At 45.1% G+C, this 14,911-nt stretch overlaps 1 protein-coding gene across 8 annotated transcripts in view; it reads right to left on the reverse strand.

Annotated features, from left to right (window-relative positions):
• ppp1r9a (protein phosphatase 1, regulatory subunit 9A) overlaps positions 1-14,911 on the reverse strand; it is a 46,634-nt gene that overhangs the window by 27,381 nt on the left and 4,342 nt on the right. For 2 of the 8 annotated variants that reach the window (XM_047605307.1, XM_047605302.1), the window contains exons 1-3: positions 13,465-13,969; positions 10,857-12,381; positions 510-642 (exon numbers count right to left, since the gene is read on the reverse strand). In XM_047605307.1, the coding sequence (XP_047461263.1) occupies positions 510-642; positions 10,857-12,239 (1,516 nt within the window). In that variant the 5' untranslated portion in view covers positions 12,240-12,381; positions 13,465-13,969. Of the gene's footprint in view, positions 1-509; positions 643-10,856; positions 12,382-13,464; positions 13,970-14,911 lie in introns of those variants that run through there. The other 6 variants (XM_047605306.1, XM_047605303.1, XM_047605300.1 and 3 more) reach the window with 5 other exon arrangements.

Here is a 14,911-nt window from a genome sequence, read left to right on the forward strand (position 1 = left end):
TAGTAAATGCGCTAAAAACGCTGGTTGGGAAATTCCCTTCATTTATCCCTATCCTGCATCAATTATTCACAAGCTGTGAGGCTGCATAAAAGAGAGGGAATGGTGGAAACCTACAGCGTAGAGTGACTCTATTTTAAGGCCTTGGCCGTGCTGAATTTCAGCACAGCAAAAACCCAACAGGACAAGACAAGTGGAAAAGATGCATTATCGCCCCTTTGCACTTCCTACAGGGAAATAAGGACGCTGTGCACTTCCCGTGCCATTTAGTGTGATTTAATAACATCTGTAGCGCCGTTATTTAGGACTCTCAACATAAGAGACACGTGTTGTTAATATCTAGGCATCGGATACAAAATTTAAGTCGTAATGTGGAGTGAAGAAGGCAGAAAAGCTTTTAATGTAACACTTGACATCCCACATGTGGGTGATTCTGTCTACTGGGTACAACGGGAAACTGACAGGATCCACCTCCGCATTAGGATGTTCTTACAGTAGACTTTCTTTCTCACCTTTCTCCAGCTCCACGGGGAAGAGTTCCAGTTTCTCCACCCTCTTCTCTAACTCGTACTCGGCGGAGGAGGCCACCGGATCCACCTCCTCGTTGCGTCGGTCGTAGTCTTCGTTGGAGTAGGTGTTGAACACCTGGGAAGGAAGCACAGGGATGTCGAGACCCGCAATTAAAAACAGAGGTCCACTTTAGAAATCATTGATTAGAATTATATTAAATTATGGGATTTCATTTTAGACCTTTGAATTTAAGCTTAGGAACAGCTTTGATTTTTAGACTAATCATTCTTGTGATAATAACAGCGGTTGCTCTGAAGGTAAAGGAACAATTCCACCACCCTGCATGACAATGAGTGAGAGTAAATAAGAGATCCCCTCTTTTAAGCATTATCTACCACGTGTGGTGAACAAAGCTACAACTTCAACCACAAGCCGTTAACCAACAGCAAGCGGCAATGTTGTTATGGAGGACGGTTGTGCTCCTCTCCTCCTCTGGGATGCACGGTCCTCGTAGGAACCTCTCCTCCCCTTGCAAGAGTCAGCTGTCACTTCCCATCTCATCCCAACCAGGCGCCCCCACTGCTCCCTGCAAGGGGGGCGAGGGGAGAGAGCTGTGCACAATCTGACTCGAACGTGTGCGCTCTTGTCTCATCTTTAGCATCTTTAGAAAGGGGTGCACGAGCACCCATAGGTGCGCATACGTCCGTGGGCATGTGTGCATGGCTGGCTGTCTTGTCTGTCTTGACGCCTACACACCCATGCCGACTGCAGCTGCTATTATTAAAAATTAGATACTAGAGGCATTTTCCACGTGCTCTCGTCTCCTGCGAGCGCGGCGTTCACGAGCAGCCAATTACACGTGGAGCTTAATGACGTCAATTACCCCGAGCTTTCTGCAATATCGCACGCTACTCATCAGCGACTGCGGCGCAGATCGATAAGGCGTCATGTTGTATCGCATGTATCGATTGAAGCCCGGAGCCAGATTTCTGAACACGTGCGCTACTGAATGTAGCGCACGTGTTCATGTGCGCAGAGACGGAACGGCAGCACAACAAGCAAAGAGGGCTGCTGCTCTCAAATCGTGGAAGTCAAGACATTTGTGCTGTCAGCTACACAATACGCAGTTAATAAATAAACAGCCCCCTGTTTCAGATGGCAGCGCGCCGGCTGTACGCACAGCGTGGGCACACTGATGTAGCGTGACTCTGCCAGGGTTGGTTTTTATTCTTCCCCCCCGCGCAATCCTCGCGTGAGATCCACCCATGACCTCCCCGTCATCAATCATTCAGTGTGATCAGCAGCTGTGCATTATTAACAGTCGCGTGCGCGCAGGGGCGCAGATAAATACGCTCACACATGCGTACGCACGCGTGCGTAACGTTGTGCGCAGAATCACAGGGATGTAAAAGCACCAACACTCAACAGGAGGAGCGCGGGCGCTGCTGACAAATGCTAGCACCAGCACTTGCGCCGTCCTGGACGTCCCGGATGCGATGTAACGATCGCCGGTCAGTACATTCTGTAATGGCTTCTCTCAGTCAATGTGCGCTATTCACAAACACATTAGCATGCGGTCAGTCAAAGAGAGGGGGAGAGAAGGAGAAGGAGGGACAGGGGAGGTCACGAGGGAAGATGAGGACAGATGAGAGTGAGTCTGTGAAGAAAGGCAGGCACTGAAGACATGGAGGGAAAAGGTAAGTGAATGGCAGGAGGAGGAACTCGAATCTGAGAGACGCAGGGAGTGGAAAGGCAGGAGACGGACGAGAGGGGAACGGTGACTGACAGAGAGAGTGGCAGGAAAAATGAACCAGGGTGCACAAGGGAAATTAGAATGGACAGGAGGAAAGAGAGTGAGAGATAAACAGAGACAGACTGAATCAGGAAAAGCAAAGCATTTACCCACAAGGCAACGAGTAAAAAGAAAGAAAAAATACCAGTACTCCATCCAAACTTACAAGTGATTTCATAGCAAGAAACAAGAAAACAGTCGGTGTAAACACTAAAGAAACGCGTCAAATAATTGTCTAATAGGGGAGGTAGAAGAGTGTGGTGAAATGTAAAGGTCAGCAAGTGCAGACTAATAACTGATCCCTCTAACTTGTTCAGTCACAATTGAGCAAAATGTTAACACAGATAAATAAAAACATCTTGCTTTCTGACAATAAGTGGATTTTCTACTGGCAAATAAAGGACTGGAAGAAGCACGGAGTAAGAACGGGGGGAAAGGTTCATAATAGAGACGGACATGATCTTCTCTTGTGTGAGAGTGTGTTTGACCTTGGCAGCATAGTAGGATATTGCTGCCTGCTGCTTTTATTACTATATGGAGTTGAAAAATGACAACAGCCTAAGATCGGATGAGCATCTGGCAGCAGCTAGTCGAGACAATTTGGGGGCAGAGTCGGATCTGCTTCAGGGAATAGGTGCACACTCTAATACTGTGGAACCCAAACGCTGTAGACATTTAAACGGCCGCGAAAATTCATTTTCTTTTCACAGGATGTTCGCATCGTTTCCTCTATGCTGGGACTCAACAGACGAAATAAAAACTGAACAAAATTGGCCACACATTAATACGCTGACTCACATAATACAATGAGCTGACCCCTGGAAAGAGCGGTCATCCGCAATTATCTCCCAATACTTATTTGAAATCCATATCCTCATCATATCACGATGAGCAGACATCACAAATTTTCACTTGCGGGTGCATGCGGATCGAGTGGAGGCATGTCATTATGCTCCATTGTAATTCAGTTTCTATTGAAGAGGCTTCACACAAGGACAGCCACTAAAAATGGAAGTAGACTGGAGTATAATGGACCGCCTCCTCGTGTGCTGCCCCTCTGGAGTTGAAGTGAAAGGGCCTTTTGAAGGATTTAACAAAACACGCAATCATTTACATGTAAATACAGTACAGTCTTCAACACTTGCCTGCGCTTACTTTTAACCTTAACGCCCCGCTTTGAATAACAAAAAGAGCGTCCCCACAAAATATCATATTGGGATGGCTATAATAGTGAATTACTTCCATAAAACTGTTTCCCATATCCATGTGAACGATCATCTAACCTTTAAACTTTTGTTTTACCACACAATCAATCACACACGTCTCCTTCTCTGAGATCTGAAACTTGAAAGTCCATCTCTTTGCTCTGTCTTAACTATATAAAACTGTATCACACCCTCTCCCTTTTGTTGTTATTTTATCGATGCTCCTGACGCCAAACTCGAGAGTGATTTAACAAACTTTCAACAACCAAACTGCTGCGAGATAAGAGTCGACCAGGCAGCGCTTCTAGCTCGGCTCGGGGAGGCACTCCGCTCTTATCTGCAGGCCTCACGGCAGCAGAAAAGAAGTTTGTTTTGGCTCCCGTGTAGATGCTGCTGTGATAGATGTGCAGATGCTCGGATACTGTAAACCACTGACTTCAGCAGAGCCTCTCACTTCGTAGATGGAGTGTGTGTGTGTGTGTGCGCGGAGAACGCAGATTTTTATCAGATATTTTATCGGGGTGAATGTGCAGTATATGTATGTGCCATCGCAGGTACATGTGTGTAGATGTAAGCATGCATACACAGGAGGTGGGTTAGGTCATCCACTAATAACAGGGTTGGCAGTTTGAACAACTTTGCCAGGCAGCTTGCATCCCTTGGATTAAAGTGCCTAAGAAATTATTAAAGATTTATATGTGCTGAATCAAGATATACGTCACTGACTGCTCTGCTGATCGACACCCCTGAGCAACCTTAGTCACTCTGTAGTAGGTAGCTGCTGGGCCGTCCTAATGGCTCCCATGATGGTGAGAGATTAGCCAGTGGCTAATACTGAGACACGCTGAAGGACAATGGAAGGGGATGCTGCCGAACTAAAGTCACAAACAGTGCAGTAAAATAAGGTAAAGTGGAAGAGACCAGAGAGGGGGGGGCATGGATGTGGAGATGCAGAAATGTTCGAGACGCTGAGAAAATGGAGCAGAAATAAATTAAAATGAAGATAATATCCACTGAGCAAGGGAGAGAGACAGAATGAGTCATATGATTCATGGGTTAGAGCTGCAGAGACACTGAGGCTATTGAAGAGTGAAAGAGGCAATAAGACAGAAATAAAGAAAAAGAAAATGAAAAAAAAAAAAAAAAGGAGTGGGCTAGGGCCAGAGGTAATTTGCTCCGGGGTCGTCTGAGTCCCTGCCTAGAGATGGCATGGCACGGCGCCCAATCCCAGCAAACAGCCTCTGATGGTATTAAACTGCCTTTGGTGTGTTCGTGCCAACGATGTGACCCGCCCTGCGCCTTCCAGGCACTGGACGCGGCCCGGGGCAATAGGAGACTGGAAAAGCCCAGGAGAAATGTTCCTTCTACTGTGACACAAACCCAGAATACTCTGCAGTGCATTAACTACAGCCTAGCACACACACACACACACAGCTTGGTCGGCTGCGACACCTCAGGACATTAGCATTCCATTACTTCTACCAGTGGTCGCCCACACACACACACACATATAACACCGGGCTGGAGAGCTGGCAGGTGCCGGAGAAAGTGTCTGATGATGGAAATAAATGAATGTCTTGCAAAAGACAGACTGTGACTGACAGATATATAGAGTCAGAGATTGAAAACGAGAGAAAACTAACCGAAAACACGACTTTACAGTGAATCTATTGCTGACCCCTTTGGTCCGCTTGTCATGCGTGACCCCTGAGGAAGTGACACTAAGAGGGAATGCCACAGCAGCATAAGTCAGCAGTTCTTTTTTTAAACTTACTTGACTTGCATATAAGAGGAGGTACATCTCTGAAAGAAGAGCACTGGCAAAATATTCTCTCGGAAATGTGATTAAGATTTAATTTCAGAGTTGCGCTTTCATTTAATATGAGCGAGCTCAGTTTGGGCTTTGTCGTCGGCCACGGAACAACAACCCTGGGCACCAGGGCTTCCATGGACAACCGAGCCAAATAAAGGACGCAGAGACGGAGGGAGAGGGAGAGAGAGAGAGGGGCCAGCTCAAAAGGGGGAAGAGTGTATTACCATATACAGTGAGTGCTGAGTGGGAGGCAGTGATCAGAAGCAACACAACATGTTGCTTGTTACAGCGCACCCACTTGCTATGCTATGTAATTCATTAGGCTGCAGTAATGACTGGGCAGAGTGTGGGGCCATGTTTCTGCAAAGCATAATAACCCTTCTGTGCGATCTGTGCTATTGTTACAGTGGCACAGATTCCTAAAATGACCTTGGACAGCAAGAAAATCAGCCTTACATTTGACAGCGTTTGTATTACTTCAGTTTAGTTGTGTTTCTGACGCATTACATACAGTACAAGACCACGGGGACGGTTCATTGGTGTGACTCTTCCTAAGCACAAGCTTAGCAAACACAGAGAACATTGTGTCGCTGAGACACTCTGTTCTGCGTTGTTTAATACAGCAATAAAAACTGACAGCACTTAGATAATATCATTAGCATGAGACCAGATTGGATAGGTGGGGGTCGGATGATGGCTCATAACAAAGTGCGCCGCGTGATAAATGACCAACCTCAAAAACCTCAAGGCACGTCTCACCTTTCCTGGATCATTAAAAATGCATCCCTCCGGGGAGGATCGGGTGGCACCGAAACAAGAAAACAAAAAACACTACCGCATTAATAATGGAGCGACCAAGCTGTACGTGCGCACAGATACGCACACGAGCCCGCACCCAACACCCCAAGCGTGGATGGTCCTGACGGAGACGCGAGAGGAAGGGAAAATTCTCGGAGTCACGAGGATTCGTTTTTCCATTGACGGCAGGACTGCGACGCAGGAACGCGTTTCATGTGACGTTTTGGACGGAATGATACCGAGCATTATTTATGGCGACCTCCTGATGCAAAGGCCATGCAAGTTCACGACCAGACATTTTGTCAAGTTATCTTGTAAGATACAGCCTCCCCAAAAGAAGCTTTACCGACGTGTAAACTTGACAGATCTCATCCCCTGATTTCGCCCATCTAACTAAAAACACCAGCTGTTATGTAGCTGCTGTCACAGCGCGTTGGACATCTCATGCAACAAAACTCTGAACTCTTCCATTTCAACTAACCACAGGTTGCATAATGAGGAAGCTTCACCCAGGTCACATGGTTGAATTGAGATGTGCGCAGACACGGAAACTTCAGAGCAGAATACCATTAAGCAGCAGTTTTTTTCAGTCTGACAGATTTGAGGTTTTGTAGAACCTCAACATTGGAAAACACATAATATGTCTACAACTGAAAAATCTATACTGTAAGACACCAAGCTGCAGCAATGCTGTGGCTTAGAAAAGACGCTGCCAAAATCCGTGTCAGCATGAGCCGAGCAGCACTGTTACACATAATACCATCAACATCAGTATTGTATTGCAACATATAATATCCCAATATCACCTAATTTAATATTAGAATATTATATCCTTTTGTCGGACAACGCGATCAGGAAGTTCCCGGCCTCTCTGATGCGAGTTGGCCCCACACGACTGTATTAGGTGATGCCCCAGATAAGGATGCAACTGGACTCGCGCGTGTTTACAGCTGATCCGTGTACACAACAACATCGCTGGATAAACTGTCATGTACAGGAAGACAGAAACGATATCCCGACAAAAAGCTGGGAGCCACCGCTGTCATGTACCGTAGATAAACGAGCTCCTGAATCCCCGAGAGAAATAACCACCTCTTAATGCCTGACAAGTCTGAGGAGCGGCACTAAGAGGCATGAAAGTCGGTATTTTCTCTGTTTTTTTGTTTTTTTTTCTGCATCAGCAAGTTTGTCTGCATGTCCTTTCGTGCTCCAGCGCAGTGCAAGACGAGTGCGTGAATTGGTTTTTACACACCGCGGCCCGAGATGCAGACATATGGTGGAGGTACACACAGAAAATGCGCGCAGGCTGCTTTTTCTAAATGTCTAATCCGCGAGTATGAAGTATGAACACATCCGCTGCCTCCAGCGGATGTGTTCACATCTTGTGCATACCATCATGTCTTTTGAAAAATAACTAAAGTAACTAAATCTCCAGACAGAGATTGTTACACTCCACCGAAAACAAATAGGAGCAACCACCGCATCCAGGCAGCAGGAAAACACGCCAGTCAAAACATCTACTGTAGTTGAAGGCATTCAGACAAACGCACGAGGCTAAAGATAACAACAGCCACACTGCTCTGAGCTCTGATCCATGCTAGAGTGCAGCAGCTGAATCTAATGGGCAAAACTCCATCTCTGACACAGTGAAGAAGGCAGCACGCAGAATGGAGGGGGTTATCACACAGCTACTCCACTGGCTGTTTAATTGGTGGTCCACTCGCCACATCAGCTGTATTCTATTGAGATGAAATGCTCTACAGGCACAAAAGGTGTCATTAAAATGTGACATGAAGGCCGTTCGCAAAGAAGAGATTGACACTGCAGGCAGCAGACAGATGTAGCAGACTTGCTCTGTCAAACTCCAGGTGTGCAGACTGACAAAGAAATCTACAACGGTTAACAGACTTTTTGCAGAATTTTAAACCTAAGAGAAGCAGACAGGGGAAGTGAACACCGGCTGAGATGCCGGTGATTCATTCAAGGCGCACATACATCTTTTCAGCTTCACGAACACACACAAATTTGACAAGAGCGCATCTAAAGCGCGGCAGAACCGAATCCGCTTTAACCGATTTATATATATGCCACACAAGAGCGCAAGCGAACATGAGGCACGAATGCCACGGATAAAATCAGCACAAGACCTAATTCTCCTCTGTAGGTCAGTGTCTTCTGGAAGGCATCGTGCCTTATCCTCTGGTCGCGCAAAGTAGTCACTTCTCACTGGGTCAGTGAGGATGTTACAGCTGGAGATTACAGCCGTAGAAGGAGCAGGCTGTACTTACCACCGGCACAGCAAACGCAGCACGATAAGAATTCTCATCATTATACCCAAAACAGTAAAGTAAAGCTTTCTTATTTTAGCGGAGGCTGACAGGAACGTTATTAGTTTTGAAAAAAAAAGAAAAAAAGGTTTTGGTGATAACCTAGTTAAATCAAAAGCTTGTAAAGTTAATACAATTTATCCTGAAGCACACATAACACCTTCTTTTTTATTTATTTTTTACATCTATCCAGCCAATAATTGTGAGTCCAGACTGAGGTGGCGAACAAAAAAAAAAAAAACAGACTCAGCTTCCTAAACAGCCATGCTGCCAAAAACTAGATTTCCAAACTCAATATCTGGACCTTCTCAAGTAGAGGTCAGTGCACATGTTTACCAAATGCCCCTAAATCATCTTTTCCCCGTAGCCACCATGAAGATTTCTAAATTAATTAAGTTTTCAAAGCTGGGATTCTGGACTGATTTATCTGCTTTACAGGACAAGACAAGCAGGAAATATTACAGCAAGAGGAGGGAAAACTAAAGTATTAGATTAGAAGACGGCTGTGTTTTTTTTTTTTTCTTTCAAGACCGTCTTTCACTACCGTCTCCGCCCCCACGGGGGTCAAGCTGGACTCGTGCGGGGCTGAGAAAACAGCTTAGTGTCTTTCACTACAACGATGAACAAAAGACAGAACCCTGTTTGTGTTGAGAGAAGGGGGGGGCGTGTGATGGAGAAGTGGGAGGGGTGCATGTCTAATTGTGCGTGTGCGCCTTTGTTAGAGGTGGGGGTCTGAGTCTCTGTTGAATATTCTTTATGATGAATGAGCGTCAGTCCTTTTCATGGAAAACAGAAGCCTTGAAATGACAGACAACGACACAGAGCATATTCTCTGCCGTTCAAGCTAAATGGGACAACGAGCTCTGTGGTGCTCGTTATCAGTGTGTAGTTTAAGTTAAACTTGAATGACAAGATTAGCCATTTTTCAACTTCAAAAATAGATTATGTTGATATCCACTGACAATTATAAGATACATGTTGCATTTAGTGCTGGTCTACTTACAGTAGAAATTAATGATTATTACTATAACATAAGAATATTGTTCTCATGCTAGTGTGGTGGATCCAAAGAGGGAGGAAAGGAGAAGAGAGCGAAGAGACACACACTGTAGAAACAGTGCAGGATAATTAGTGAGCGAACATCATATTTTCTCCTCAGAATAACTGGGCTAATTGTTCTGGTTCATTAAAGCATGTTCATAATGGTAATAGGATGTAGTCACAACCTGTGGAATGTTCCATCTTCCACACATGTGCTCATAATATATTGTATTTAAAACCATACACTGGCGATAACATGAAGGTTAAATGTCGACAGGTTGGAAATCTCAAAAGTAAAATGACCCTTCGTTCACATACTGCATGAAACTGATAAACAGAAAGGGGAAATGTAAAGCATGTTGTTTACTATCGCAAATGTTAAGCTGACTAGCTCTAAATACTTGGGGATAAAGAATGAAAAATATTTGCTATAATCTTCCAAATCCATCTCGTGAATCCGCAAACAACACTGCCTGCATTGTGCCCAACTCACCACTGAAAACACCACTAAAATACTCCACGGCATATGAAACGAACGTTACAAATGTTAGGATAAAGATTAGTCTATTAACCAAAACAAAGAATTGTGAAGGAAAATGAAACTCTTACAACTGGACATTAACAACAGAAACTATTACCTTTGACCATGAGCAGGAACCTTAGATGCTTTCCATCCCCTGTAAAAACCCGGCGCAATGCACATCATCTCTGGCAACACTGTAAGTTTAACAGTAACCTTGCTATGTAACACAACAAGGTTATGTGTGAAACACGCACTCTAAACTAAATGTCAAATATACACATAGCTTTCAAATTTGGGAAAACTCTGCCATAATTACAAGCAAAATATCCTCATCAAACAGTTGCACAAATGATTTTAAAAGCAAGAGGCGATCCTGCTTGAGAAAAAAACAAACACAATTTCTTGTGTGAAAACTGTGTGGGTGCAGAACCAGCATGACTAACACATGCACAGATGTTCTGTTCATAAACATGTCAAATTCCCAGAGGGCAAAGCTTTGACCCCCAAGCTCTGCATCACAAAACAGCTTCAACCTTTACTGCTGCACAGCAACACCTACAAAATCTAACAACGTGTAATTTTGTCTCCTATATAGAAAAAGGTCAAAAAATGTATCAGGATAGTATAACCTCATAAAAATGTACGCACAAATAATTGCATCCGCTATGAGTAGTCCAACAGTAACCTCACATACAAGTCCACGAAAGAGAAGCTCTAAACACAATATTAGTTCTTTGTTATTTTAACCTACTTTTGATAAGCGCTGCACTAGGGCTTTTATGTTGGATTGTGTTCAGAGTGTTTACACAATTTAGGCTTCCACAACACTTTTGTGGAGCATTCAGCTTACTGTAATTGGAGCAGTGCTGAAGCGTATCTTCCTCTTTGGAGGGATGTCCTCTTTGTTTTCTTCCGGCAGACCAGGAATCTCGTTCAAGTCGGAGCCTGGGTCATAGACAATATCCTCATCGTCGCCGTAGAGGTCATCCTCAGGATCCGTGCAGCTTTCCCCCCAACCCTGGTAACAGGCGTCCCCATCTGCATTAAAAATCACCCGCTCATTCCCAGTGTATTCCTCGTCAGGGTCTTCCTCGTGGTCCTTGGGGGATTCAGATGGCTTGTCTTCCTTTGAAATGTCCCTGTTCTCTTGGTTCCCCCCACTAGGTGTAGTTGGGGTCGGCAGCGGTTCAGGAGTGGCATCTTCAAAAGCCTTATTGGTAATTAGAGCACCATGTGTAGGTTTCGAAGCTTTGGAGATGTCTACCTCGTCAATATGTTTCCTTACGTCTGAAGGTTTTTCTTCTTCTTCTTCGCAAGACCCATTAACCTGGTTTCCATTGGTGGTGGCACCAGACAAATGCTGTCTGTCTCCTTTAGTAGTCTCCTGCAGTCCTTCCTCTTGCGGAGCCTTTGTTTTTTGTTCTGAAGTTTCTGGAACAGGACTGGGACTCAAGAGGTCCTCAGAAGACGAGGATGTGGGAAACTTGCCCCCTGCCCGGTTCCGGTGGGTTCCACGAACTGGAGATTGACGTGAATCGTCCTCACTGAGATCGCCTCCGCTACGCTGGAATCCGTCAGGTGAGTAGAGGGCTCGGCGGCTGACTCCTCTGTAGGAAGCACCCTGGTTCTGGTGGTCGGCATTTTCAAAAACAGCACTGAGTTGACTGACAGTCGGTGAGGACGCCTCGGTTCTGGAGCACAGTGAGTCCAAGGAGTCAGTACTTCCTCGGTTGGACCTTGCCCCTCGCCAGTCATCAAGGTGTTCATGAGAACCCCGTTTATCGCGACCGTAGGGAAAGACCGGTGACTGGGACTGGTCACGTGACTGTTGTTCAAATAGCTTCCTGGTCTCAGAAAACTTTGCCCCAGCACCTCCAACCCTATCAGCTGACGAGGAATGCTGGAGTTTTATAACAGATCCATCAGCCTTATTGATGAAGTTGGTGGGCTTTACCAGCTTTTGTGGCGAGGAATCTTCACGACGCTTCGTCTTAGCTCCTGCAGTCTCTGAGCCCATTTGCATGAACATGTCCTTAATGCGACTGACATGGCTGCCATACTGGCGGCCCCTAGGTTGTTTCACCCGCTCAAGATCTTTAGGCTTCGAGTCTCCATCAATCCGAGGCTGGTCAAAGGCCTTCTTGAGTGCCTGAAACTCAGCCCGGTAGGCATTTCGGTGGGGGGAGGCACTCCGGAGGCTGGTCCTCTCCCCCGAGGCCTCCGTCTTCAGCATGATGATGTCTTTGGATTCAGAGGAGATGTCTGCATCGCTCTGGCCTCATTAAAGCGTAGGAGTTAGGAGTCTAGTTTGACCTACTGCAGCACCACTTAATCTGAAACCAGGTGAGGTTATTGTTCCTTCAGGCTCGTCGCACCTGCGGGGATGAAAAGAGATGTTATAAAGACAGACACTTCATGATGTCACATTAAGCAAGCACACAACAATAAGAAAAACATCATAGAAACTGGAAGTGGCACTTTACAATCAAAAATTGCAACACTTAAAAAGGCGGCAAAATGAATCAGAGATGTTGATGTGTGGTATAAAAGCTCTTAGTACAAGAGATCTTCTGTAGTTATGAAAGCCTACTGGACTCTAAAAGCACTCTGGTGATGATGTGTATCCTGTGGGAAATATTGTTGCCCTTTGTTTTCTGTCTGAAGCATCACTGACATGAAGGTGGTTGCTACTACACGGCAGCCCTCAAATGTAGCCCTACAACCTTTACTGTACAGAGAAAATATTACCGTCCATTTAATGAAAAGCCTCTGCCCACGTTGCAATAATATTGGGTTAGGACTGGGTGGCAACGCTGTTAAATATTCCATACCTGCAGCCATTAACGTTTAATCCTATTTGGAAATTCATACCACAAAGAGGGGATGAAACATGACACAATAAAGCTGGGATAAAAAAAAAAAAGAAACATTCATCCTGAACACGGAGAATCCATTAACCTAAGTTGTGCAATAACCCCCAGACTGGATGGTAAAGATGCAGCAGCAGCAGCAGCAGGAGCAGCAGTGACTAAAATGTGCTGGTTCAATATTCATTATTCACCATGCTGGACCCTTGCTGCTCAGTATTAACACCTATGTGAAATCCTTGTGTTATTCTGAACTTGCGCGAGGATATCGCAACAAAAGACAATAATATTAGAGGTGAAAGATGGAAGATGAAACTGAGGCTCTAAGGTTGTGCCAGTGGGATCAGACAAACAGGCGCACATCAGCCACACCGCACAGAGCATGACAGCTCAGGTTTCCCCTCTTCCCACGTCGCTGACATTTATTTATTTCCATTTTTCTTTTCGTGCATTTCTACAAGAGCCAATGCACCAACGACTGATCTTTCTGAGTGACTGCACAAAAAAAAAAGGAAGAAAAAAAATTGAAGTTAACTGTTAACCACAAACCACAGCGGTGTTGCCTCACTGTTACAAAAACAAAAGACTTACATTCATGGCTCCGGCTTCGTTGGACGCTTGACATAAATAAAAAAACGCAATCCGGAGGATAAAGTTGTAGCAAATGTCCGGGCTCTGGTTGCAGAAATCTTTCGCAAATAACATTTCTCTCCCTCGATGATGAATAGTCTGGGACGGAATCGCCACTACAGAAACGCTCGGACATACTAGAGCCGCTCCAACGCCATTGCAGGCAGTGGGTGATGCTGCCAGTCGCACAATAGGGGTGTCGGTGCTATTTGGCAGCACATCTCACAGAGAGCTGCACTGTGGCAGCGTGTGCAGGACGCCAGTGTCCGATAATCGTCTGCAGGGTTGTAAAGTAAACTTGCTCAGCTGCATCGATAGCCGGCGATTTCCAAATGTAAAGCCTCATGTGACAGGTGTTAAAACCTGAACTGCAATGCAATGGTTTGGTCCGATAATCTGCTGCGCGGAGAGGAGGGGGATTCAGAGAGAGCTGCAGTCTGGCATAAATACCAACACACAGCTACTGTAACTTCCCTGGCTGCTCATTGTTCATCAACGGGCTTTCAGGGTGGGGTGGAGAGGGTCAAGGAGCTCTGCTCTGTGCTGTGTGTTCAAATTAGCGGTTCACAGAGTGTGGTTTGAGGACCAGATAGATGCCTTGAGGAGTTTAGAGGATGGAACTGTGCAGTGAGAGAAATAAAGTTTGATTTGCATGCATTATACAAGCCTAACAAACACAGCTAAATGCACATAAATGGATAGATTCTTTAGGTTTTCAGCCTCTTATCCAAATGAATTTTCTGTCTTTATTTCCTCTTAAAAAAAGAAGCTCAGTGTAAATAGTTGAGTCAGTCACGTAGGAGTCAACAGACACCACCTAAAGCACAGAAATTCATGTGACAAAGAGGCAGAAAAAAAGGAAGCTTTGTCAACACCCAAGTGTGATTATTTTCATCAACAGTTATGTAATCGAGTGTGATGAGTTATAATAGATGGCATTGTTGCTTGCAGATGTATTTTGCAGTTTATACTATGAATGAGTAGTTTGCGTGCTCAAACCTGGAAGAGGCGCACCAACGGTCTGTGCAACCATGTAGTCTAGAAAAATATGCATCATTATGCAACAATGTTAGTCAAAGATTACCTAAAGCAGGGGTTGTGTGCATATTTGTTTTGTTCAGTAGTAGCATACACCGTCACACCAACTTTCAAATTAGTCCGAGAAAGCTTTAAAATGATAAAATGACAAAAACAATGCATGAAAACAAGTTTCCTCTGTTCTATCTGCCCCAAAATAAAGAGACTAACATGAGTACCATACACACATTTAGTAACAGCACACACCACTGAGGACAGTGAGTGAGAATTTCCCTTACACAACACATATCGGAGTAAAAAACTGCAATCCATACAGACGCTACGAACGATGCTGAAGAAAAACCACAGTTCACACTTGGCACAGTATTCT

Source organism: Mugil cephalus, chromosome 14, assembly GCF_022458985.1.
Source record: "Mugil cephalus isolate CIBA_MC_2020 chromosome 14, CIBA_Mcephalus_1.1, whole genome shotgun sequence".
Lineage (NCBI taxonomy): Eukaryota > Metazoa > Chordata > Actinopteri > Mugiliformes > Mugilidae > Mugil > Mugil cephalus.